The sequence below is a fragment of the Eubalaena glacialis genome, chromosome 3, assembly GCF_028564815.1.
Source record: "Eubalaena glacialis isolate mEubGla1 chromosome 3, mEubGla1.1.hap2.+ XY, whole genome shotgun sequence".
NCBI classification, from domain to species: domain Eukaryota; kingdom Metazoa; phylum Chordata; class Mammalia; order Artiodactyla; family Balaenidae; genus Eubalaena; species Eubalaena glacialis.
Genome location: NC_083718.1, coordinates 97,056,861 through 97,080,697, shown reverse-complemented (window position 1 = coordinate 97,080,697; position 23,837 = coordinate 97,056,861). Strand labels below are relative to the sequence as shown.

At 48.4% G+C, this 23,837-nt stretch overlaps 2 protein-coding genes across 5 annotated transcripts in view; one reads left to right on the top strand and one right to left on the bottom strand.

Moving 5' to 3' along the window:
* The window catches only part of CEPT1 (choline/ethanolamine phosphotransferase 1), a 36,768-nt gene extending 33,825 nt beyond the window's left edge, over nucleotides 1–2,943 (top strand). For all 3 annotated transcript variants that reach the window (XM_061183715.1, XM_061183716.1, XM_061183717.1), the window contains exons 6-9: nucleotides 188–319; nucleotides 797–955; nucleotides 1,447–1,572; nucleotides 2,168–2,943. In XM_061183715.1, the coding sequence (XP_061039698.1) occupies nucleotides 188–319; nucleotides 797–955; nucleotides 1,447–1,572; nucleotides 2,168–2,287 (537 nt within the window). In that variant the 3' untranslated portion in view covers nucleotides 2,288–2,943. The remainder of the gene's footprint in view (nucleotides 1–187; nucleotides 320–796; nucleotides 956–1,446; nucleotides 1,573–2,167) is intronic.
* Nucleotides 2,944–5,198: 2,255 nt separating this feature from the next.
* DENND2D (DENN domain containing 2D) lies at nucleotides 5,199–23,433 on the bottom strand. Of its 2 annotated transcripts, none has more exons than XM_061186187.1 (12): nucleotides 18,998–19,085; nucleotides 18,251–18,426; nucleotides 17,258–17,370; nucleotides 16,122–16,191; nucleotides 15,332–15,409; nucleotides 14,112–14,252; nucleotides 12,724–12,872; nucleotides 10,172–10,349; nucleotides 7,321–7,362; nucleotides 6,829–6,913; nucleotides 6,262–6,501; nucleotides 5,199–5,783 (listed from the first exon to the last, which is right to left on the bottom strand). In XM_061186187.1, exons 1-12 carry the CDS (start codon nucleotides 19,083–19,085, stop codon nucleotides 5,707–5,709), a joined length of 1,437 nt encoding a protein of 478 aa, XP_061042170.1. In that variant the 3' UTR covers nucleotides 5,199–5,706. The 2 variants fall into 2 exon arrangements, with proteins under 2 accessions (XP_061042170.1, XP_061042169.1); XM_061186186.1 differs by lacking the exon at nucleotides 18,998–19,085 and adding an exon at nucleotides 23,220–23,433 and having other exon boundaries at nucleotides 5,200–5,783.
* Nucleotides 23,434–23,837: the final 404 nt, after the last annotated feature.

Below are 23,837 nucleotides of genomic sequence, written 5' to 3'. Positions count from 1 at the left end.
AGTCTCTCATTTCTTGAGACTTTTTATATTGTTTATAATGGAAAGGTTAGGGAAACTTCCATCAATTTAAGTATTTACTAAACTAGAAGGAATGGAGAATATATCAGAATAGGAATCAAATGTTTGCTTTGTTTTCTTATTTTGATTTATATATATATTAATTGTTTTCTCTCTCTACCCATTAAAGATTCCAGTGCTGAATATTCAAATGAAAATTTTTCCTGCGCTTTGTACTGTAGCAGGGACCATATTTTCCTGTACAAATTACTTCCGTGTAATCTTCACAGGTGGTGTTGGAAAAAATGGATCAACGATAGCAGTAAGTATTTCTTAAGATTTCCAATGATTGTGCTAGGACTTAGTTTTGTAGTCGCTTTGTTTTTCATTTGAATTGTTATTTGAATTAATTAAAATCATTGTTAATTGAGAGTTTCCACTTAGTCTTAAAGAAAAAAAACCCTGAAACGTCTCAGTTTTATTTACACATGTATACATTTATATGCTTATATTTGCATATTTTTTGTGCATGCAGACACACACTTTTATACACATATATATATATGTATTTTTTAAGTGCGATCTGCTTTGTAAAATGTCTGGCCTCTTAAGTAAAATCCTCAGTTTGTGCCTAACTAATCCATGCTGCCGCTTTTCCTTAGCTGTTCTGGTATTCAGTTATAAAAACTGCTGGCTCTCAGACACCGTGAGGTTCTTAGAAGTTCAAGTTGATCTGTCTTCCATCAAGCAAATCGGTATAGAATACCACTAACTCCTCACTTCTCTTTACTCTGTACAGGGAACAAGTGTCCTTTCTCCTTTTCTCCATATTGGATCAGTAATTACATTAGCTGCAATGATCTACAAGAAATCAGCAGTTCAGCTTTTTGAAAAGCATCCCTGTCTTTATATATTGACATTTGGTTTTGTATCTGCCAAAATCACCAATAAGCTTGTGGTAAGCACCAGAGTTTTTGTCTGTTTTCTTTTTAACTTTCATCTTATTTTGGTTTTATGGCCATAGTTTTCATTTCATAACTTCCTAAGCAGTTCTAGAGTTTGCTGTCCTCTAATCAAAATCTCTTGACATCAATATGGGAGCCATTTTTACTCTTACGTGAAGCTGCAATTTGAGATTACCAGAAGCTCCTTAAACCTCTGCGACTCTTCTTTCTATCCACATTCTTCATTCTCATTCTTCATTCTCATTCTGTACACTAAGTTAAGGCTCCTTGTGAAAAGCATATTTAGGGGGACTTAGTTGGCATGGTATATACCTTCGGTGTATAGTTTTCACACCCACTTAGTGTTGTTGTTTTAGTTTTGAAAATTCAACAGATATTGCTAAAGAATTCTTGAAATTTGATCACAATACTGATTTACTGTGTAGCTCACAATTGCTTTAATATGAAAATGCCTGCCTACATCACCGATTCTCTTTATTCATAGGTGGCACACATGACTAAAAGTGAAATGCATTTGCATGACACAGCATTCATAGGTCCAGCACTTTTGTTTCTGGACCAATATTTTAACAGCTTTATTGATGAATATATTGTACTTTGGATAGCCCTGGTAAGTTTTGTACCGTGTTCTATTTCATGATTTGGAGGTTACTTGTTTTCTTGTTTCAGTGGGCCAGTCCTGAGAGATAGATCATATAATTGTAATGATTTAGAATACTAGAAAACCACATTTATGGGACTTCGTGGGAGTTCCTCGTGGCTTCATCTTTGAGTCATTTTTTTGTATTATTCTTATTAGTCCTGCCTACATCCTGGCTCATAAATTCCATATTTCTAACTGTAAAGCAGGAGTTGGCAGACTACAGCCTGTGGGCCAATGGCCAGTTTTTGTAAATAGTTTTATTGGAACACAGTCATGGCCATTCATTTATGTATTGTCTGTAGCTGCTTTCATGCTACAGTGGCAGAGTTGAGCAGTTGTGACAACGAGAATATGGTCCACAAAGCCTAAAATACTAAGTTTGTTGCTCCTTGGTGTAAAGGAAAAATCTTTGAGGAAATTGAGTTATTAAATTTTATGGAATTGAAGGTGAATTTCAAAAGAAGAGAAGAAAGAAGCCTCTCCTCTTGGCTTTCAGGAATCTTAGGGATGGCCTAAGCAGATTCCTGAGAATCTAATAGTACCTCTCTCTTTTTTTTTTTAGGTCTTCTCTTTCTTTGATTTGATTCGCTACTGTGTCAGTGTTTGCAATCAGATTGCGTCTCACCTGCACATACATGTCTTCAGAATCAAGGTCTCTACAGCTCATTCTAATCATCATTAATGATGTAATTGATGTTATAGGAAACTCATGTTTTCTGCCCGAAAGAATCTGAACATATTAAGGAGAATGGGGTGATTAAGAACAAATATAATTTATAATAACCAATGTTATATATAACTTTTATTCTTTGTTATTGGTAACACTCCTTAACTATCCCTGTGTGAGAATGGGAATTTCAAGTTCCATCCCATAAATTGTACATGTTTTCAAACAGGGTTGGCCCAAGAAAGCATGCAAGAAAAAAATGCCATGTGTTTGTAATTATCCTGGATTCATAGTAAAATTGTCTTGGGGAGCAGATCCCCAGTGGTGGAGATTTCTAATGTAGAATATTTGCAGGCCAAAAGATGGTTGCTTTATAATTTTAACAAATCATCATCTTTTAGTGACGTCCTTGTTTAGTATCTTCTCAAGCTTTCTTTACTGAGGAGCTCAGCTTGTGGCACAGATATATCTTGTGAGGTGGAACCTAGTGATAAAGATCTTGAATTTGGATTGAAAGGTTTCCTATCTTTACATTATTGAGGAAGTCATTTTTTTTATTGCTCAAGAAATGGTATCTCATGGGCTTGGGAAATCCTGTTAGCATGCATAATAATGTGGTAACTTTGTCGATCCATTTTATTTTTTTAAATAAATATATGATCTGAAAGCCAGTCTTCTTCTCAGTTTTATTCAGTGGAAAGATAAACTAAGTTTTAATGTCGTTTTTAAAATTTTTAAGCAAAATTTATTTCTATTCTTTAATAAATGAGGAAATTCAGTCAGTTACATCATCATTATGTGTCCTGTGACCTTTCTATTTTGTATAAAACTGTTTAACTTAAAACACAGGAGTGCTATATGTTCATTTTCCCTCTTGGTAGATTTTTTTGGTTGTGGTTGTCACCCTTGAGATTATAAATCTTTTTTTCCCTTTGAGAAAACAGAATCATAATCTTAAAAGTCCAAAGGGGTTTAATAGTCACCTGGTCTAGGAATCTCAAACCCTTCCCCCAGATTTTTAATTAGAGAGGCTTGGGCCTCTCTAGGCAATTATTGAAAATTTGCACTTTCCTTTTCTGGCTACTTAGTATCTGTACAACAGTTTGAAATGAAAACCAGGTGTCCTCAGTACTCATAAACCAGATCTGTTTCCATTGTATATAGTTCAGTTGCTTGAATGAAGAGGGAGACAAGCGGAAAGGTTTAAGCTATTGACTAAAATGAGGTACCTTATTATTGATTTTTATTTATACCCTGTTTCCGTAATCATGGATACACAATAGCTGTGCTGCCTTGCCTGGCAACCAGAACTCTTCCTTGCACTTTTAATGATTTCATCAATTCCATGTAATCTTGATTAGCAATGACTGTGAAACCTTTCATTTCTTTGCTAGAATGTAGCAGGAAGGGGAAGTTTCTCACTGCCTTTGCTTGCTAGCAACTTCTCCAGCATCTGGGGTAGAGAAGTACATACAGGAAAATGCTAGGGCGGATCAAATGTCGCAAGCTAGGACAAAGGAAAAAGAAGGAGGGGTAATTAACTAAAGTTACGCCATTGTCTTATTATATTAGATAGACAGAGCAAATGTTAATTACCTACAGTGGAAATTGAGGTCTGGAGAAGCTAAATGGCATACCAGTGTCACAACAGTTACTCCTTTTCCAAATGGGGACTAGAATCCAGATCTTCTGAATCCTAATCCATTGTTCTCTCCTACACCACACTAGGTTTTAGTGGGCTGAAGCTACAAACTGAGATTCTAGAATCTTTTTCAGCGTAAAGGAAATCTGGAAGATGTTCAGGTATTTGGTGTGTGCTTCCTTCAGCTCTCGATAACCATCCGCATCATATCAAGGGTACGTTTATAGTAAACCTCAGCTGGTCCTAATTCTTCTTGTGATTATATTATATATGATTTTGATACCTAACCAGGTATCAAAATCATCTGAAGAATTTTAAAAAATACAGGTTCCCAGGTCCTATCTCTAGAGATATTTGGTAGGTTTGAGATGGGGCCTCATAGTTTCATAAGCTCCCCAGGATTCCAGTCCTTGTTAAACCTTTTGAGTTACAACTAGGCTTAGGAACCACTGCCATAAACTACCTAAAAAGGTGCAATAACTCTTGGAAGCTGTGAAGAGTAGCAGCATAGTTAGGGGTGGCATGTGGACGGTAGAACATGTGCCACCTGCAGTAGGTCTCTGTGACCCTAAAATAAAATTATATTGGCTTTAACTTCAATTTGGTGACCTTAGTCCCCATCCCACCCTCCAACAACATGTGTGTTCTTTGTACAGAATGCAGGGGCCTCTGAGAGCCACACATACACACATTAAAAAGATGGAATTTTTGAAAAACAAGATGATTCTAAAAGTTTCCCATCCCTTACAGTGTTTAAACAGAAACCGTCCATAGAGATACAGAGGGAAGATGGACCAGGTGACTACTAAACTCGTTTGGACTTCTAAGATTTTGATTCTCTTTTCTCAAAGAGAAAAAACGTCAATGCGGGGATCCCTCTACCTTTAGCTAAAGAGTTGAACTGGGCTTCTCAAAATATTGAAGTTGGAAGTGGGATGTCTAAAATGGAAAGTTCCAAACTGGAAGTGATGGGCAGACAGACCTATTGATGGAAACAATGTAGTGTTCTTCACTGGCTTCTGTCAACTGAAATTCCTACCCTCAAGTTACTCGACTGCAAATGCTTCACTCTGGCTAGCAGCCTTTCCTCCCAGGATTCTAGAAAGCATGCCGAACTAGAACCAAGAACTGCTGCCTTGTCCCCAGTGCTGTTGCTGCTTTTACCAGTATCCCTCACCCTTCCTATTAGAAGACTCTGCTGACCCCTGTAATTCTACCACTCCAAACACAGTCCCAGAGTTCTGGGCACTATTGCCAGGTCCTCTACTTCTAGCACAGTTTATTCTCACATCTATTGCCTTGTTTTCCTGGTTCTCTCTCCATAGTGGAAGCCAGAGATACGCATTTAAAGAACAAGAAGATTTTCGTCTTTATTCTTATCCTCACATGTCCACAGACCTCTTCTTTTATGTGGAGAAACTGAGCCTTTGGGCCACAACTGCTTTCTCTTTTGAGGACTTTGTAAGAGAGGTTCCTGGGAGAGGGCAGTTACAGCAACTTCTAAGACTCTACAACACCTCTACCACTGTTTCCTGCCCGGTGTCACCTCTGCAGGAAAGGCAGCTTTGTGCCCAGCTCTGTGAGCACAGAGGTCAGAGCCTTCCAAAGTCTTGAGAAAGCTGATTCCAGGGATCCCAAACTCAAGACACCAACTTGAAGCAAGACCTGGTTACCAGGACTCGGAAGAAGGCTGTGGATTCTGGGGGCTGAGAGCTTCACATCCTACCATGCTGGCAGGGGCCAAAGTCCACAACTGGCCTATAGGTCTAGTCACTTCTGTTCACCACAGCTCTTATTTCAAAGTCTTTTCCTTTGGTTTCTTCTGTTTCTTCCGTTCCTCATATTCAAGTATTTTCTGTTGGAAATAGCCTGTGGGTTCAGATACATGTGTTAGAGACATCTCATCTGGCCAGGCAGACTTAAGATGAACTCCGGAGTGAGGGTCGGGAATATCCTCTCTGCTGCCCAGGCTCCCTGACTACACCCACATTCCTGCCAGGATGCCCAAGCCCTCACAGGCCTTTGGAGGTACAGGTATTTGATTTGGCCCCAGAGGGGGCCTAAAACAAATAATAATTAGTAGGAATTAGCTCCAGACTAAAACAAAGAGCATACGGCCTCCTGCTGGCTGATGAACAGAGCAACTTCTGCAAAGTATCAGCCCAGGAGGCATTTTCTTAGGCTTCAGGTTCTTTCCTTCCAGCCCCACTTGGTAAGATTACAGCTATTTTTGTGGGCCTCTAGAGAGAAATGCTCTTTCCTCCCCTCCTCTTCATCGTAGGGCCACACCTGACTTGGAGGCAGTGACCCTCTGGGCTTGGATTGATAGGGGCCTGTCACTGTATACCTGCAGGAGGGTTCTTGTTCTTCTCAGCTTCCTGGATGAAAAGGGAAAAGAGCTGTGTCTTCACAAACTTCTTCACAAATCGGCGGTTGGCCTTGGAGGTCAGAGCCTTATAGAAAGCCCGTTCTTGGAAGTGGCCTTGCCCATTTGCTTCCCGCTTGATGTAGGAAGCATAGTGGCCCACAGTCTTGACAAAGAACTGCACAAAAGGGCCTGAAACATGCTCATTGATTTGTTCAGAAGCTGCAGGGAACAGAGACCATCTCAGGATAGTGGAAGGATGAAACTACCCACTCTTACCTCCAGTGGCTTTCATTGCAAGCTGAAAGCTCTTGGAGAAGGGGTGAGGTAGGGTTCATAACTACTGATTGACTGATTAAAATGGGAGACTAGATATGGGTTCACCACTGCTTAGGAAGAATAAAATCTCATACTCGCCCTAGAATCAAGGCCTCTGGGACTAGCCCAGGACTGCTGAGTGAATTTGTTTTAGTTCTGGAAGGGAATTATTGGGAATCATGCCCTCAAGCTCTTAGGAGAAAGCCAAAATAAGAGGAGCCTAGGACTTACTCTGTGACCCCTTGATCCCCTGACCAAGAGATTCTAAGATGTCCTCCTGAAGCTTGGGTGGTAGGATGTCTTTTTCATCACCAACCTAGGAGACAACAGAGGCAGCTCAGAGGTTAAGCAGTCAGGGAGGAGGTGTGGAGTGAAGTGTTGGCAGAGAGTGTGAGGTGGGGATGAATTCTACACCCCACTCTTCCCCCCCAGATAATTGGCCACATAGAAGAGAAGCAACAGAAGCTTTGACTCTAAACACTAGCAAGTTTCTCTGTCCCTCTGGTACTTGGTTTATATCCTTGCCCTAAAGGCACTAACACCGACTGCCTTGTGAAGTCATCTGTCTTTGTCATGGGCTCCTTGAGAGAGGAGAAATCTTGTTAGCATGGATTCTCACTCAACAAAAGTACTTAAAGTTTGTTAAAGTAAGTGGAACATCAATGAGACTAGAGCAATTGAATTGGTGGTGGGTCTGCAGGGGATCTGAACCCAGACACTTACTGACATTGAGAAGGTTCCTTCACAAAGATTCACCAACAGGACCTGAAAAAAACACAGAACACCTTGATCTCTTCCCCTTTCTCCATTTCTGCCTGTGGTTGTAACTTTCAGCCCAAGTAGCAATAAAATCAGCACCTTCAATTCTCATTTCCTGTCTGATACTCTCCTTTCTCACCACCCCCTCTTTCCTGGGGAAAGGGTGTGAGGGTGTAGGAAGCAGGAAACAGGAGAGCGCTAATGAAGATGGAATATACAATATGGGTAAATCATAGCCAGTCACTCCCTTAATAAAACATTGATCATGGTAATGGCTTCTATATAGGCAACATTTAGTACATGGCACACATGGTGCTTTGCACATTTTATCTCATTTAATCTTCCCAATGCTCCTGTAGAGGCAGGTACTGTGCCTGTTTTGCAGATGAGGAAACAGACCCGAAGAAGCTAAGCTGCCTGAGGTGATACTGCTAACAAACAGAACAGTTTCCAAGCCTAGGTTGTGCTGTCCTTGGGACTGCATCTTTCTCCCTACAACTCTCCTTCAACTCCCTTCCCTCTGGTCATCTTTAGGACAGGGATGGACATCTTTTGATTTTTTTAATGCTTACAACAACTTTATGTACAATTGCCTGGAGTTCCATTTTTAAAACTCCCACAGAGCTTTGGGCCTTCCAGCAGGAAACAGCAAGAGGAGGAAATGAGCCCAGGGTCAACAGGAAGAGGGAAGGAAAGGCAGTAACCTGTGTCTATAGGCTGCAGGTAGGACAAGCACAGGGCTGGAACTTGGGAGACCTGAGCTCTAGTATCAGCTCCATCACTGCCTGAGAGGTCTTCAGTCCAGACTAGAGATGACAAATAGGCATCCTGCTGGTTGGATTCCAACCTACAGATCTGTTTCTTTTTGCCTCAGAGAAGTTTTAAATAATTGAATTAGTTTCCAATATTTAAATTGGAAAATTTCACATAAAATTTGGATTTGGGCCTTCTCCTGAAAACTCAGGAGCTCTAACACTGATCCACATACAGATGGAACTGAGTTACAGCTGCCCCCTTTAGTCAAGGCCTGTGCTCAACAGTTTGTCATAATCCCCCAAAGCCTGCTGGGTCCCTCTTTTCAGTTTGTGACCCTTGGTCTTGACAGGTGGGTGAGTGATCCCTGCATGCTCCCTTCTCCCAAATAAAAAGAAAGAGAGGAACTGGGAAGTGTGCCAAGAGACAGAGCAAGCACTGTAATTATCCATCGTCAAGGGAGAAAAGTTGAACTAGTTCAGGCCTGAAACCACTCGTATACATAGGCTCAGATGCCTTCACTCAGGGCAGGCTGTTTACTTCAGGGGCTGGGAGGTAAGAGTGTGTGAAGAAATTTTTTGTGAAGTTCCCAGAAGTCTTTTCAGTACTTGGAAAGACTGTCAAGCGATCCCTTCCAGAGAGCGGACGTGGGGAGTCAGGGAATCCCCCTCCCCTTGCCTGGCCCCTAGCCCTCTCCCTTCCTCACCCCCTGCCCATTTCACGGAGCAGCTGCAGAGGAATAAAATAGGCCAAGGCTCTTAGAGAGCAGGAGCTGGAGTCTGAGTAGCCTTCGGGTGTCTTCCCGCCAGGCCAGTGGAGGAAGAGCCACAGCTTCCGAGGAGACGGAGCTGTAGCATCAGGAAGTTTCATAACTTCTGGGTATGGGGCATTTTAAGTCATCGCTAAACATGGGGCTGATACTCTGTCCCAGTTAGTCACAAGGCAAATACTGGCTCAAAGGGCATGTGTACTCAGCAGTCCTGAGGAGGGTTGAGCCGGCCAGCAAAGCAAGGAAGGGAAACAGAGCCTGCTTCTTTACCTCCCAGCAGCACTCTGTGGAAGAAAGGCTTTGGTTCTATCTGTGCTAGATTCCATCCTTGCCTGTGTGGCTTCAGATAACTCAGTTGAGTTCTCTGGACCTCAGCTGCTTCTTATGTAAATGGAGGAAGTCCTCCCACTAGGGTGGGTTGCACGCCTTCAATAGCTTACTTCTAGGCCCTGCCTCTCCCCTTGGTAGGCCCTTTGTCTACACAGAGGGAGTCAGTGGTTAGCCCGTGCAGACAAACCTAAGTAGCTCTTCTGGCTTGAAATTATAATCACGTGCTATCTCTTGAAAGTTCCTATTGACAACTCAAGCAAAGCACATGTTTTGAGTTGTTCTTCCAACACTGGAGATAGATTTATGTTATTAATGCCTATTTTCACCACTGAGCTTTCTGGTGTATCTGGAGGCACTGCCAAGAAATAAGAAGCTGACAGAGATCAAAGGGGATTTGGACCTATATCCTCATTAGCCAACTGAGCTCTGAGTTAATCAGAAAGATGACCCTTGCTACAAAAAAAAAAAAATCTGCATTTTCAAGACTCATTGTTTGCAGGAAGGCTATGTCAGTTCACTTCCAAGCACCGTGAACAGCCCCCAGTGGGGTGTGTGTTGTATAGACCAGCTGTTGTATAGACCAGCTGTGCTCATCCATTCAGAAGAAAAATGGGACACCTGGGCCCTGCTCACTAGGACTAGCTAGCCTAGGACAGTTGGGTGAGCCCTGAATAAGCCACGTGCTGCCCCTTAAGCCCAGGGAAATCATTCAGGAGGAGGGAGCAGACACTTATTGAGTATCAGCTATATGTCAGGCACCAGGCTAGGTGCTTTATGCAGATTTTTTCCCCCTAGGATCCCTAGGAACTGAACATTGTCATTCCGATATTACAGATGAGGAAGCTCGGGCTTAAAGAGGTTAAACAACTTGCGGCAAAATCACCCAGCTGTTAGTAGCAGAGCTGGGATCCGGATCCACGTCTGCCTGGCTCCAAATCATGCCCTCTTCTTGCGGCGTCATACCTCTTCCATGGGGCTCTCCATAACCTCCTGCCGAAAGCGCATTTGGACTCCAACCATGAAGGGAGTGGGGCAGCAGACAGTGGCCAGAAGGCTCTCGGGGACAACAGGGATGTAGGTGTGGGCCCAGCTGAAGGGGTAGAGCAGCGCCGCAGCAGCATGGATGCACTGAGACAGTGTGCTGGGGACAGGGCACAGAGAGTGAGAGTCAGAGGGGCCTCCCTGCGCCTCCACCCCCATGGACCCACCCCTACAGCCCACCACTGACAGCAGCTGCTCAGGCTGCCTGTAAAAGCAAGTCTGGGAGCCATGCCGGTCACAGAGCTTGTGCCTACTTGTAGCTGGGAGGAAAGGTACAGAAACTGGGAGAGGCTGAGGCTCCTCTCATCAAGGATGGGGCCTCTCTTTGATCCTTCTTTTCCCTGTTAGTCTTCTCAACTCACTTCCGGGGTGGGGGGTGGGGGGTGGGCTGGGGGAGTGACTCTAAAGAGGGGAGGGAAGAAGAAATGGCTTCATTGTTCGAGTCCCTTCTCTGTGCTTACCACTGTGTTAAGGATGTAGATACCAGGAAGCATAAGACTGGCTCTGCTTTTAAGGAACTCAGTGTAGTTAAGGAGACAAATGTGTAAACATTGGGGTGCAGCAGAGAGGTCAAGCCTATTTCCTCCTTATGTCTCATCCTGAGTCTTTAACTCTCACAGCTCCCTCTGACCACTCGTGGTTATTTCAAGTTACCAGGTTGGTGCCTGAGTTTGCTTGGGAAATTCCTGGATTCCAGGAACCCCTGACCAGCAATTCCTACCCGGAAAGTCCCACAGAAGTGGCTCCTCCACCCTTCCCAACAAAGCATTCCCTGTGTAATTATTGCCTAAGTCACAACTTGGGCCCAGCTCCCCCCAGTCCCCCCCCCTTTGCCCCTCCAACACACACACACAACCCCCCTTTCTGTCTTCTCTATTCACTAACTTTCATGGCTCTTCATTTCTCCAAATTACCCCAAAGCCAAAGCCAATCAAAACACAGAGGCAGAAACCTTGTTTCAGCTCTTGGTATGGAGCTAGCACTTCCTGAGTTAGAAAGATGGAGTCTCTGAGAGTCTCGCCAAGGTTTAGGCTGACTGGAAGTCCCCTTCCTGCCTGAGCTGCAGAGATCTGAAACACTCAGCGTAGGAAGGAAGTGGGGAGTGGTGGAGACTCCCTGAAGAAAGTTAACGCCTGAGAGATGAATCTTGCCGGCCTTTGCCCATGTCCAGGCCAGAGTCCCCTTCACTTCCTAAACACTGATCTTAGGGGGAAAAGGCCAGAATCCCAGCTCCAGCTGTGACAGAAACTTCTCAGTTCCCTACAGGGCCGAGGGTGGAAGAGCTACTTCCAAAGCAAAAGATTACACCACTTCCCACAAGGATTGGCCTACAACTGGTGCCTTTTTGGTTATCACTGATTTTTACAGAATTTTCAACCCACAGACCCCCATTGCCTGCCCAAGCTTCCTTTCCTCTAAAACCCATGACATTCACCTGGCCCTCTGGCCTACCATTTGGGTCCCTAATATCCTTTTCTTCTTCTTCCCTAAAAGATAAAACCAGGGTTGTCAGCCCAATATAAGCAGCTTTCTCCATCCCAAGACATAAATAGGTCAACCTTCTACTGTCTTATGATTTTTCTCCCTTCTCTATTCTGTCACACATCTCCCCATGTCTTTCTCAGACTTGAAGCCCCTAAGAGGTAGAGACCAAGACATGATATTATTCTGTTTCAACTATATACAGGGATATACTCAACTATGAACTTATTATTAAGAAAAACAACTAGCACTTACCAGTGTGTGCCTGGCAGAGTGCTAGTTACCTAATGTGCATTACTTCATTTAATCCTTACCACACCGTTATGAAGTAGCTACAGATCTCCATTTTACAGATAAGGAGATCATGACTTCAAGAAGTTAAGAACCTAACCTAAGGAACACCATGTAGCTAAAGGTAGAAGAAAAGAACTTGAACTTTGTTCTGCTGATTTCAATACCTGTACTTTCAAATGGGGATAATTCTACATTCCCTTAAGGTCTAGGACCATGTCTTATTTGTCTGTATCTTCCTGATGCTTGGCATCTGGTAAACAGTTGACACACAATAAATGTTTGTTGAATGAGTGAATAAATGGACAAATGACATGTGTTTGCCACTAAGGATAGTGTGCTTGACCTCCATACCACTCTATGGCTTCCTGCCCTGTCCTCCCTCAGCCTTTCAAGAGCCGAATCATGTCTGCATCCACCCTAACTGGTCTCCTCCGGGGCTGTCACGGGAATACTTCATGTACTTCTCAGAGCTAAATCACAAACCTCCTTCAGGCTTAGGCAGTGATCAAGTTTGGAGGCAGAAACAGAGAATTATAACAGCTATTTTCTAGGCTTAGTGCAGATCAAAGCAGGGTGGCAGGAGGGTGGCGAGCACACAGGTCCTACAGCCTGATTTCCTTCGAGAACCCTCTGGTCTATTCCTTGGAACCCAGGGATGCCAGTCAGTTCGGGTGACCCCGCTCGGTGGCTGGACCAACCTGAGACCTTCTGCCAGGAAGATGATTCTTCTCTCCAGCACTGCAGAGGCAAAGATCTGAAGAATTTGCTCAAAACTGAGACAGTGCAACAGAGAACTAAAATCCACGTGCTCTAGGTGGGAGTCCAGGGGCCGCGTCAGCGAAATGAACTGTGGGGAAACCAGAGAGGGGGGGAGTCACCACACTGAAAAGTCACACAAACCCCAGAAAGCTGGGTCTCTACCAGCCTCCACCCTATCTTCCCCAAAGGAGTACATCTGACTGTGCCTCCCCACTGCTAAAAACCCACCCATGGTTTCCCTACGCTCTGAGGATGACACTGATGTAATCCCCTGCGTGGCCCACAAGGCCCGCCTCTCTCACCACCCGCCTCACCTCGCTTCCCCACATCAACTCCTTCCCGTTCCTTAAGCATGTCATGCTCTTTCTTGCCGGAGGTTCTTCCCTCCCCTGGGTTGCCTTTCACTCTTTTTTAAAAAAATTACCTTATTAGTTTTTTATTGAAGTATAGTTGATTTACAATATTTTCTCTCTTCATTCTTATCCTCCTTTATGTTTCAGAGGCCTTCATTGGCCACCTAATGCAAGGTGTCAACCTGTGTTTCTCTTCATTTTCCCATGTAGCATCCTGTTTTCTTTTCATCACAATCATACAATTTCTAATTATTTATGTGTGTGCTTACTTATTTAAGTCTTTAGACTTTTAGCTCCATGAAGTCAGGGACCACATTCATTTTATTTACCGCTTTGTAGCTAGAAAATAGTATAACTTGGTGCATAGCTAGCCTGCCAAACTTATTTTTTGAATAAGTGAACAAGCCTAGCCCCTCCCCTTATTCTGATATGGGGAAGCAGAGGACACACAGATTATCCAGAGTACCAGGGGTCAGGACTGGAATTCTTAAAACAATGTTCTACTTGCTGCTTTGTCTGCTTAGTGTCTTAAAACAATAGCATCCCCACTGTGGCATGGGTGGGGACTCAGGGGTGGGGATGTGTGATAAGAAAGACAGGTGGAGGCCATAAGGTAGAGATATAGGACGGACACAGGAAGGTAAGTGAGGTAATGGGGAAAAGTGGCAGTTTGGCGGCTGGGGGCAAAGGCCATTCTAGTACCAGGAGCCTCAGCTTACATGGTTGGTTTATTATAAATAAAAGTCTTGGTGGCTTAAACAGTAACTAGGTCCTTGTGAGCATCAGGTTGGGAGGATCAGAAAATTGGGGTTTGACTTTCAGCTCTGCCGCCAATAATTCGAGCCAAGCCCCAGTGCCTGCCTGGCTCAGTTTCTCGGCATGTTAACCTGGTGAATGGGAGCACCGTGACGAGAGGTGCCACAGGAACACGCCCCATCCAGTCAGGGAGGGTCTTGTCCATTTTGCTCACCCACCTCAGTGCCTGAGTCAGGGATGAAGCTCTTGAGGGTGACGGTCTTCCCAGGAGCAGGGAAGGCTGCCTCTCGGAGGCCCTGCATGAATGGGTAGATGACTGCCATGGAGATCTGATGCCTCTTTTCCACTTCATCCAGGATCTGTACGGGAGAAGACCACGGGAAACATGACTCAAAGGGATGCTCCCAGGCTGGTACCTGAGATCTCATGTGTGAGGCTGCTCCCGCCAATCCTTAACTGGTTCTTTCCTCCCTGGCAGAAACCAGTCTGCTGTTTATCTCCTGCACAAGACCTGCTTTTTCTCCTAGCCTTCTTTTCATCTTCTCTCTACCGATCCGTATTCCTTCTTTCTCCTAACATCAGCATGAGCTACCTTCCCCAGGAAGTCATTCTAGAGTAAACTCGTCATCCCTGGTGGTACCATGTTCATTTGTGCTAGATGAAGTGGGAGACTAGAAGCTGGGCCTCTTGGGTGCCACTCTGCCCTCCAACTTCCACCAGAGACTCCCCAGGTCCAGGGATGGCCTTCATCCATAGAACCCTGCACAGATGAACCATCCACCCAATCCAAGGCTGATGGAGTATATTACCTTCATCCTTCAAGGGGCCTGCCTGGGGCAGAGCACACTGATGTCCTTTTCTGGCCACTAAGACATGCCAAATCCATTCTGAAGGACTCCTCTCTGATCCCAACTCAGGTGTACTAGCACTCAAATTAGCTCCAGCAGAAGTCCTGGAGACCTCAACTTCCCCCTCTACCCTGGAAGGAGTCAGAGGGAGTCCCCCAAGCCCCACTGTATAGTTGTCTTTATATCTGTTTAGTATTCTGTCTTCTTCATGTATCATGTCATCTGAGCCTCACACCAACCCATGAGATAGGAAGGTGAGGGATCATTACATGCATTTGACAGATGAGGAAGTGGAACTCCCAATTGCTAACTTGGAGCTCTACCCATGTCCCTCTCCAGCTGCATTCTTACCTGACTAGACGGGGAGCAGTGGGCTTTCTGCAGGGGAGACAGTCCTCTAGCTTCAGTTCCTACTTTTCCCTAAAGCCAAGTCAAGCCCAATCACCTCTCTGCCTGAATCTCCCCGGGGTGCCTCGCCTGACCCCGACTGTGGGGGAGGAGCACAGGGAGCACGGGCAGGGCAGGCAGCCAGGTGGACCTGGAGGCTGAACAGGCCCAACAGGCCCCGAGGACTCCCGTTCCACCCCTACCTTGGAGAACAAGCCGAAGCAGCCAATGCAGCTGATGATGCAGTACACCCTGGGGAGGCGAGGACCACGGCCGGCGGGCTAGGGAGGGACGGACAGGCTCCTTCAGTGCTGCAGCCTCCCCAGGGCCTCTATGCAACTGGGGCTGATGGGGCACAGGGCTGGTGGCTGGGGCTGGGGGATCCATGGTGAATGGTGGGCTGGAGGGAGAAAGACCTGGCTGTGCAGAGGTCCCACTCATGGGAGAGGCAGCAGGGAGGCCAGAACGGTCACCGAAATCCAAAGAAAATGGCCTTGAGGGGGCTGGTTGGCTCAAGGGCGAACACTGCCTGCATCGGCACCAACACTATCAGGGGTGAGCAAAGAAAGAGCAAGTGTGTTGTAGAGACGAGGAAACAGCTAGGGAGGAGAGCGCTATGAAAGTGACTTGAGAGCCCAGGGATTGAGCCTCGTTGTCCAAATCCCAGGCCAGGCTGTGGGAGGCAGGGGCCAAATCAACGAGGCCCGGATAGAGAGGGTGGGGAGCGGGTTAGAATGAAGCCTCGCCCCGAGCTGGGGAGAGTAGAGACCAAAGCATGGCAGCAAAGGTGCCCTGGGTGGGTGAGGAGGGGCGTGTGTCCCCGTTCTTGTGAGGTGCCACAGGGCACTAACATGGCAGCAGGTACTGGGCTGTGCTCTCTCTACAACCACCTCTGCCAGGGAGCCTTGGCTTTTGCAACTGAGGCTTGAGCAAACCCAGCTGTGGAGCAGAACAGGATGCAGAGAGGAGGGGGCAGTTCTGAGCTGCACAAACCAAGAGGCGCCTGCAGTATCCAATCTTCCTGCTGCCATCCACGTTGGTCAGAACGAATGAGAAGGTCTCCCTGAGGAAGAGCAGACAAGACCTGGTTTTCACTTGCTCACTAGGTTTTTTTTTTTCCTTAAGATTTATTTATGATTTTTTAATTTATTTTAATTTATTTTTGGCTGCATCGGGTCTTCGTTGCAGTGTGCAGGCTCTTCGTTGTGGTGAGAGGGCTTCTCTCTAGTTGTGGCGTTCGGGTTTTCTCTCTCTAGCTGTGGCACGCAGGCTCCAGGGTGAGTGGTCTCTGTAGTTGTGGTGCGAAGGTTCCAGAGCACGTGGGCTCTAGTTGAGGCATGCGAGCTCAGTAGTTGTGTCTCGGGCTTAGTTGCCCTGCAACATGTGGGATCTTAGTTCCCTGACCAGGGCTCAAACCTGTGTCCCCTTCATTGTGAGGCGGATTCTTTACCACTGGACCACCAGGGAAGTCCCTGCTCATTACATTCTAAAGCAGGAAGGCAGTCAGCATCAGAGCAGGGCTGAGGGGGGTGAGGAGGGTAAAGGGGAGCTGCTGATTAATCCTGAGAGTAATCATAACATCAGTAATTTATTTAAAGTGCTTATTGGTGTCAAGCTCTAAATGTATCATCACATTTAGTTCTCAAAACAACCCTTTGAGGTAGGTTCAATCACTATTCCCACTTTAAAAATAAAGGAACTGAGACTCTGAGGGAGTGTTTCTTATCCAAGGTCATTCAACTCATAAGTGGTAAAGCCAAAACTTGAGCTCAGGCAGTCAAATTCCAGGACTCATGGTGTAAAGGGCTCTGCCATATAAGCGACTCCTTAGAGGCCAAAGGACTTCTTCTAAGTCCATCTTCTGCCAGAGGCAGTCAAAACACAGTGACTAGCTCCTAGGACAAGTGAAAGAACCTCACCCTTCCGTTAGAAGGGACTGCTTAACCTGGTTACCTGAGCTCTCTTGCCTCAGGGTGTCCCAGGCAAGATGTTTAGAAATGAATCAACTCCAGCCCCTCCCCATCAGGAAGGAAGCTGGTGAGAAATCCAGTTGAGGGGGGTGCAGGAACCACGTGGTTCGCCCTTCTCCTCCAATCCCAGATTCCCCCGTCCCAGGGCCGAGCGATTACCTGGGATACTCAGTGAGTGGGGCCCACTCGTTCCCATCTGGGAAGCAAAACAAGGGGATGGCTCCGAGAAGCCGCTCCTCCTCCTCCTGTTGTCCCCGAAGCAAGTTCTCTCGCTACAAGGAATAGGAAAAGAGACAGGTGGATGTGGAGGTAGGAGCAGGTGGAGAGGGCTTGGGGGCTGGCGGGCTACTTTGGAGGCTCTGAAGCAGTCTGAGAATAAGCTTTTCCACTGGTGTGGGACTCAAAGCATGCCTCTGTGCCCATCACTGCACAGGGACTGCGTTCTGGGTCTGGCTGGAAGAACCCCAAGGCTGAAACAGCCCCTCCTGGGCCAAGTCTACATGAACCTGAGTTGGACTTCAGTACCCTAAGGATCTACATAGTCAGGAAGCGGGCCAGGACCATGCTGAATACAGAAAGGCCCAGAGACCTCCCGGCTTCCTGGGAGGATCACATCAGAGAGATACCGCATCTGAAAAGAGAAGCGGCCAGCTCAGTCGCCTCACTGTCAGGGTTAATGAGAAAGATGCCCTAACCCCACCCCTTCACCCGCTGCGGGACCAGACAAGAAGGAGCCTGACGCTTAGGCTGTGGCCACCAGCTATGTGCCTGCCCCACCCTTTCCCTCTCACCCACCCCAGGGAGGGGATTCCTGCAAGGACCTCTGGCAGAAGGTAAGCTTCTCTATGGAGAAGGGTGGCTGAGCATAGAATTTGGAAGAACAAGGAGGTCCCCCAAACGGCAGAAGAACTAGCCTAGTTTCCCAGCTAGGGAGCCTAGGTCAGTTCCTTACAGAGGCCAGACCTAGATTCTGTGGGTGATAAGAGAAAACAGGGCTGGGCCTGAAGGAAACAGGAGCAGTGGAGCTCAGGGCAGCTCCAGACGAGCCCCCGCAGGGTGGGGGGCTGGGGGTGGGGAGAGGGCACCCCCCACCCATCGCCTCTCAAACACCCGAATCCTCTGTCCCCCATTGCCCCTTCCTTCAATCCTTACCTTGGGGAACTGGTACGTGATTGTGGGCTCATAATCATCCCCCGAAGGCTTTTTTTTGAGAGAAACCACGAGGAGGTATTCAAAGAAGTGCTGCCCTCCGGCAAAGTTGGGTAGACAGTGCTCCTGGGCCCTTTCTGGTTCCTTTACAACTTCCCCCAGATTATCCTGGGGAGGTCCTGAAACCAAGACACCAGGGCCCGCTGGTATCTCGTTGATCCAGGCCCTGAGTGGAGGATGTGAGACTCCAGCATCTTCGGCACCTTTAGGCCATCATACCGACACCGAGGTCCCTGGAGCCTGCCCAGCACCTCAGGTCCCGGCACGGGATCAGAGCCAACTGGGCAGTTTCCGTGCCTGCCTGGGAGATTTGGAACCACCGGTGGGGCCAAGAGGAGGAAAGAAAGCACTGATTCGGAAGCCAAGGAAATATACTGGGGAGGTCACCTGGGAGGCCCGAGGCCCCAGGGTAGCAGAAACTCTGCCTAAGTGAAACAGTACGCCCCGAGTTGACTTGGACTCAAGAAATCGGAACAGACCAAGGGCCATGTGGCTGTGACCACACCAACCCCCACAGAGGGCATGACCGGCTCTAAAAACCAACAGGGGAAACCTCCTGGCCCAGTCACATGGGGAACCAGGGGGAGGATGAGATATAAAAGAAAGAAGAAAAAGAAGTATTTCAAGGAAGAAACAGCCCCATCGAAGAGGGCCACCCTGGAAAAAAGAAGTAGATAATCCAGTCCAGACCTGCTCCGTGTCGAGGCAGCCAGTTGCGGAAGCGCCTGAGTATCCCGCCTACCACTTGTCTTTCCATCTTCTTGGGCCTGTAAAGCATGGAGTGCTTCCCTTTCCGCTAACAGACTGGCTACAGAAAGCCTGAGAAAGCGGCTGCCGTTTCAGTCTCCAGCCACAACTCTATGAAGCCAAGCCACGTGCTGTCTTTCAAATAGGGGAGAGCAGTTTCCATCCTATGCACCCAATGGTTGAGCAAGAAGGCTGTGTGATAGGACCCAGAAAGGCAGCAGAACGTCCGCACTGACAGAGGCAGCATCCTGGCACTGCAGCTCAGACCTCAGCTCCTCCCAAGAGCCCCAGGGTGTGGTGAGAGAAAAGGTCATAGGCAAACACCTCCAGAGCCCAGCTGCTTCTGGGCTAAGGGCTTTTAATTCTGGGCTGAAGGTTGTGCAATGGGTTTACTTACAACCCCTTGACAGTGAAGAATGCCTGATAACATAAGACTGTGAGCACGGACCTTGCCAGCCTCAGGACAGGGATCTTATATCTCCATAACTGATTCCTGACCTTTCACTTCCTAACTGGGTCAACGGCAGCAGATAACCTCTGACGGCCCCCTGCTGCACTCTGGGACTTCCAGGACTTCAAGGCTGCAAGCAAGAGCACGGGACCAAAAACTCCTCACAGGAAGGTTGCCCCTGCCTCCCCTGATTAAAATCAATAGACTTGACCTCATTCATTACCTAAGTGGAGAAATTGTTCTAGCAAGAGGAATTCCTGGATATCAACAGGAACCTAAAAGCCTCCTCTCCTGGTGGTGAAATAAAGAGCAAAGTCCATCTCTGGGTTGGAGAGTTCCTGATATCTCAGCACGATCTACAATGGTGCATCTTTCATCCCCTGCAATATGTCCTAAGGCAAACTTGTCTCACTGGCACCTGTTCCAGGGCTCCAGCAAAGAATCCCTCCTCCCAGGTAGGAAGCACTGACTTAGGACAGTCTCCCTGGCCTACAGTAGGGGAGTGGTTGCATCAGTAGCCTGAGGGGCACTCAATGGAGTGGAAAGCATCTGGGTGATCTCCACCCCACCCCCACTCCTGCTCAGTCTTTTTTCCTGGTTTGTCCAGGTCAACAGTTCTGCACAAGCTAAGAGCAGAGCAGCTGGGCCCTGGGGCTCCAGTGGTGCTGTGTCTGGAGGCTGGGGAAGAGAGACTGAATAGCAGTAAATCACCTGGGATTCTCACATAAACCCTTGAGTGTGTAAATGCACGTGGTAAGAGAGAAGGACTTTTGCCAGGAGGCTGCCCCTAAGAGGAGCCAGGAGGCAAAAGGGTTTGGTGCCAGTGTCTGCCACGCCTGCAAAGAATTAATAGACCTCTGGAAGAAAGTGTGGTGCTGAAATAGGGGACACAGCTGCTTGCTCTTAATAGCTCCAGACCTGGCTTCTGTGGACTAGTAAAAGCCAGTACTCAGTGGCTCAGCCATGACTCCTGGGGAGATCGCGGATCACAGGAAATAAGAATGTTTCAATCCCTGTAGGGACTTCCCTGGTGGCGCAGTGGTTAAGAATCCGCCTGCCAATGCAGGGGACACGGGTTCGAGCCCTGGTCCAGGAAGATCCCACATGCCATGGAGCAACTAAGCCCGCGCACCACAACTATGAAGCCCATGTGCCTAGAGCCCGTGCTCCGCGACAAGAGAAGCCACCGCAATGAGAAGCCTGCGCTCCGCAATGAAGAGTAGCCCCCGCTCGCTTGCCTGCAACTAGAGAAAGCCTGCGTGCAGCAACAAAGACCCAATGCAGCCAAAAAAAAAAGGAATGTTACATTCGCTGCAATGGTGAGAACAGTGACCTGGAACACTCGGATCTGTCACCACACCTTATCTGCAACCTGCACAGACTGGCTGCACAATCCTCGCCACCAATCTGAGAAACAAGCATCTCCTGATACAGATGGGGAAACTGAGGCACAGAGTAATTCAGGGACTATTTGGGGAATACAACAGAATCTGTTGGGGGTGGGAATGATGAGAGTTTCATGTTCATGCTCCTGCCTTCTGGATGCAGTACACACCAAACATCCCACAAATGTGGATGCCTCCTGTTTGCAAAAGACCTTGAGAAGCAAAATCTTTTCCCTGGGCATTCCAGAACCTCAGGAAATGATTTCTTTCCCTAAATCCTTTGGGTTGCATTTTCAGCCCATTTCTTCGTGCTTTATCAGAAGAGCCAAGAGAACAGCAAAGCTCACAATCGCAAACAAAAGAAGTTACTGGACTTTGGGTCTCAGGACCAAGAAATCCAGAAAAAAGGCTTCCCCCTTTCAAAGAGGGTTATCAACAGAAGAGAAAACCTCCATCAAACACACGTTTAATATGGGTCTTCTCATTTAATCCCCAGTGCCCTAGAAAGGAATTATTATCCTGAATTTTCAGTTTAGGAGGGAACCGCCCTTTCTAGGGAAGTCAGGAGTCTGGTTACACTTGTTCCTCCACCAGGAAGCACCTCCCACAGCCCTCTGACAAAAGTCCCAGAACCAGCTGGAATATAGGTGAAGGGACTTTCTGGAACCCTGATCTGGAAAGCTGGCCCTTCCTCTTCTAGCTCAGCTGCTCTTGACCCAGGACCACCACCACTGCCAACCCTCCCACCAAGATGATTTACACCCATGTATGTGTATACACACACACACACACACACACACACACACATCCTCCTACTACACAGTTGCCTTGGGGCCAAAAGGGCAAAAGAGGGAGGGGGAACTCCCGGGAAAGGTGGAGGATAGTATGGAAGATGAAGAAGGCACACTCTCCTGCCCGGTAGGTGCCAGACCTCAGGACAGGTAATACTGGCTGCACATCTTACAGTCCCTCACTGTCATCAGGCACAGTCATCAGCCCTGTTTTGGGAACAACTGGAATGTTTCTTCTGGGCTGCAGGGAGCAGATCCCTTCCATTCACACAGGCTTCTGAGGGTCGAGGGAGACCAGGAAAGACCAAGCCAGTGCTCTCCAGAGAAAAGAGGCCACCAGCCCCACCCTGCATCTGCTCCTGCCACCGCACGCTCCCAGGCAACTGTCCCCACCCATGGTCTCTGACCTCTCCGCCTCAGTACAGGTGGAATGACTAGATAGATACTGGAAACCTGTGTTCAGGGAGAACAGCGAGGGCTAGGGGTGGGGGACAGGGGTAATGGCAGAAGGAACACTGATTTCCCCCCCCCAGGTCTCCCCAGCTCTGGGGCTTGGAGTAAGAGGGGGTCTCACTCAATCTTTTGACCGCCAATGTTAGAAGGGGTGGACTGTCTTGGTATGACCCCTGCTTACTTTCCAATCGGTTCCCTTCTTCTCAGAAGGTGGGACCTCTGGACAAAGTATCTAAGGGTTGTGGCTGCTCAGCCATCGGACTGGTTAATGGTAAGCAGCAATAAATATTAGTTGAATGAATGAAAAAAAATAATGAATGAATTCCTAATTCCCTTCCTTCCAAAGCCCAGCGTCCCTGCTGAGAAGAAAGGAAACGAATATTGACTTCTAATTTAATCCCTACAACCCTGTACGGGAGGAATCATTCTTCCTTCTGTAATGGGGGACCAAGGGATAAGGGAGGCTTGTCTTGTCGGGTTCGCACACTCTAAGGAAGCAGCTGAGCAGGCTCTAACCCAGCTCTGCTCGAGGCCACACTCTCCAGGGCTCCTCGCCGCCCCTGGGGGAGGGAGGGGGGGTGACGTCGCAGGGGAAGGGCAATGCTGTGGCCGGCGGCTGTGTGAGGGGCAAAGTCGCGGGCTCCCACGAGTGGAGTCCGGGGGCGGCGAGGCGGGCGGCCGGGGGCTGAGGCTGTGTCTCCCCGGCGGGCGCCGCGGCCCGGGAGCTACAGGCACCCTGCGGTTGCCCCACAAACTTCCTGGCTGGTAGGACACGTGGCCCCGGGGCCCCACAACGGTTTCCTTTGGCAGGCGACCTCCCCTTTGCCCCTGCTGGCGTGGCTTCTCCTCTGACCTCCGAGCCCTTCCCCACCAGCCCGTTTCCACCTCTGCCTGCGCCCTTTCTCTCCAGCTCACCTGACCCCTGCCCAGCACTCCCGGAATGCCCCTCAGACTGCTCCCCGATCGATCGCGACCCTCCGCACCGCCCTGCCTTGGCCCCTCGTCCCCGTCACCTCCTGTCCTGGCCCGCGGTCCCCCCGCTGTGCCCGCGCCCTCGCCCCGGCGCGCCCCGGCCCGGCACTAACCCCCACGGCCGCGCTTCAGTCTCAGGCTGGCTCGGAGGCGGCGGCCGAGCCCATCCATGGCCCCTGGAGTACCCGGCGCCCGCTCCCAGGTCCGCGCCGGCCCCGCCCCCCAATGCGCGACCTCGGCTGGCAGACACTTTCACTTTTCCGCGGGGAAGAGGCAGAGGGGGACGAGCCAGGACGCGGCGGCACACCTTCCGGACTCCGGCCCAACCCCCGGCGCACCTGGGCGGGCCCGCTCTTCCCTGGGCGCCGGGCAGGGCTGCGTGGGGTGACAGAGGGCGCTCGACGCGCGTCCGGGAGGGGCGGTGCCACCTGGCTCCCACCCTCTGTGGGGCGCCACGGGAAGCTTGACTTTCCGAGCCCCGCCGTCCGCAAATGCTCGGGGTTGCCGCGAAGTCACCCTCTGCCTCCGCGGCAAGCGCGGGGAGTGCCCGCCCGGTGGGCATCCGTACACCTTCCAGGTGGCTCGGGGACTTATCCCAGAAGGAGAAAGAGTTTTCAGAATCAGCACACCTTTCCAACCTCTCCACTTCGCCCCCTGCAACTGCGTTAGCCTCTGGCCATTTCCAGATCTCTTGCTATATTCGTCCTTCTTCTCCGTGGGGCCCGTGTCCC

Coding starts and splice junctions, on each gene's coding strand:
- DENND2D (XM_061186187.1), bottom strand. CDS start 19,085: ATGCTTTACAGGCCCAAGAAGATGGAAAGACAAGTGGTAGGCGGGATA. Junction 14,253..15,331: donor GCTTCGGCTTGTTCTCCAAG/GTAGGGGTGGAA, acceptor TCTCCCGTACAG/ATCCTGGATGAAGTGGAAAA. Junction 5,784..6,261: donor GAACAAGAACCCTCCTGCAG/GTATACAGTGAC, acceptor CTGAACCCACAG/GCTATTTCCAACAGAAAATA.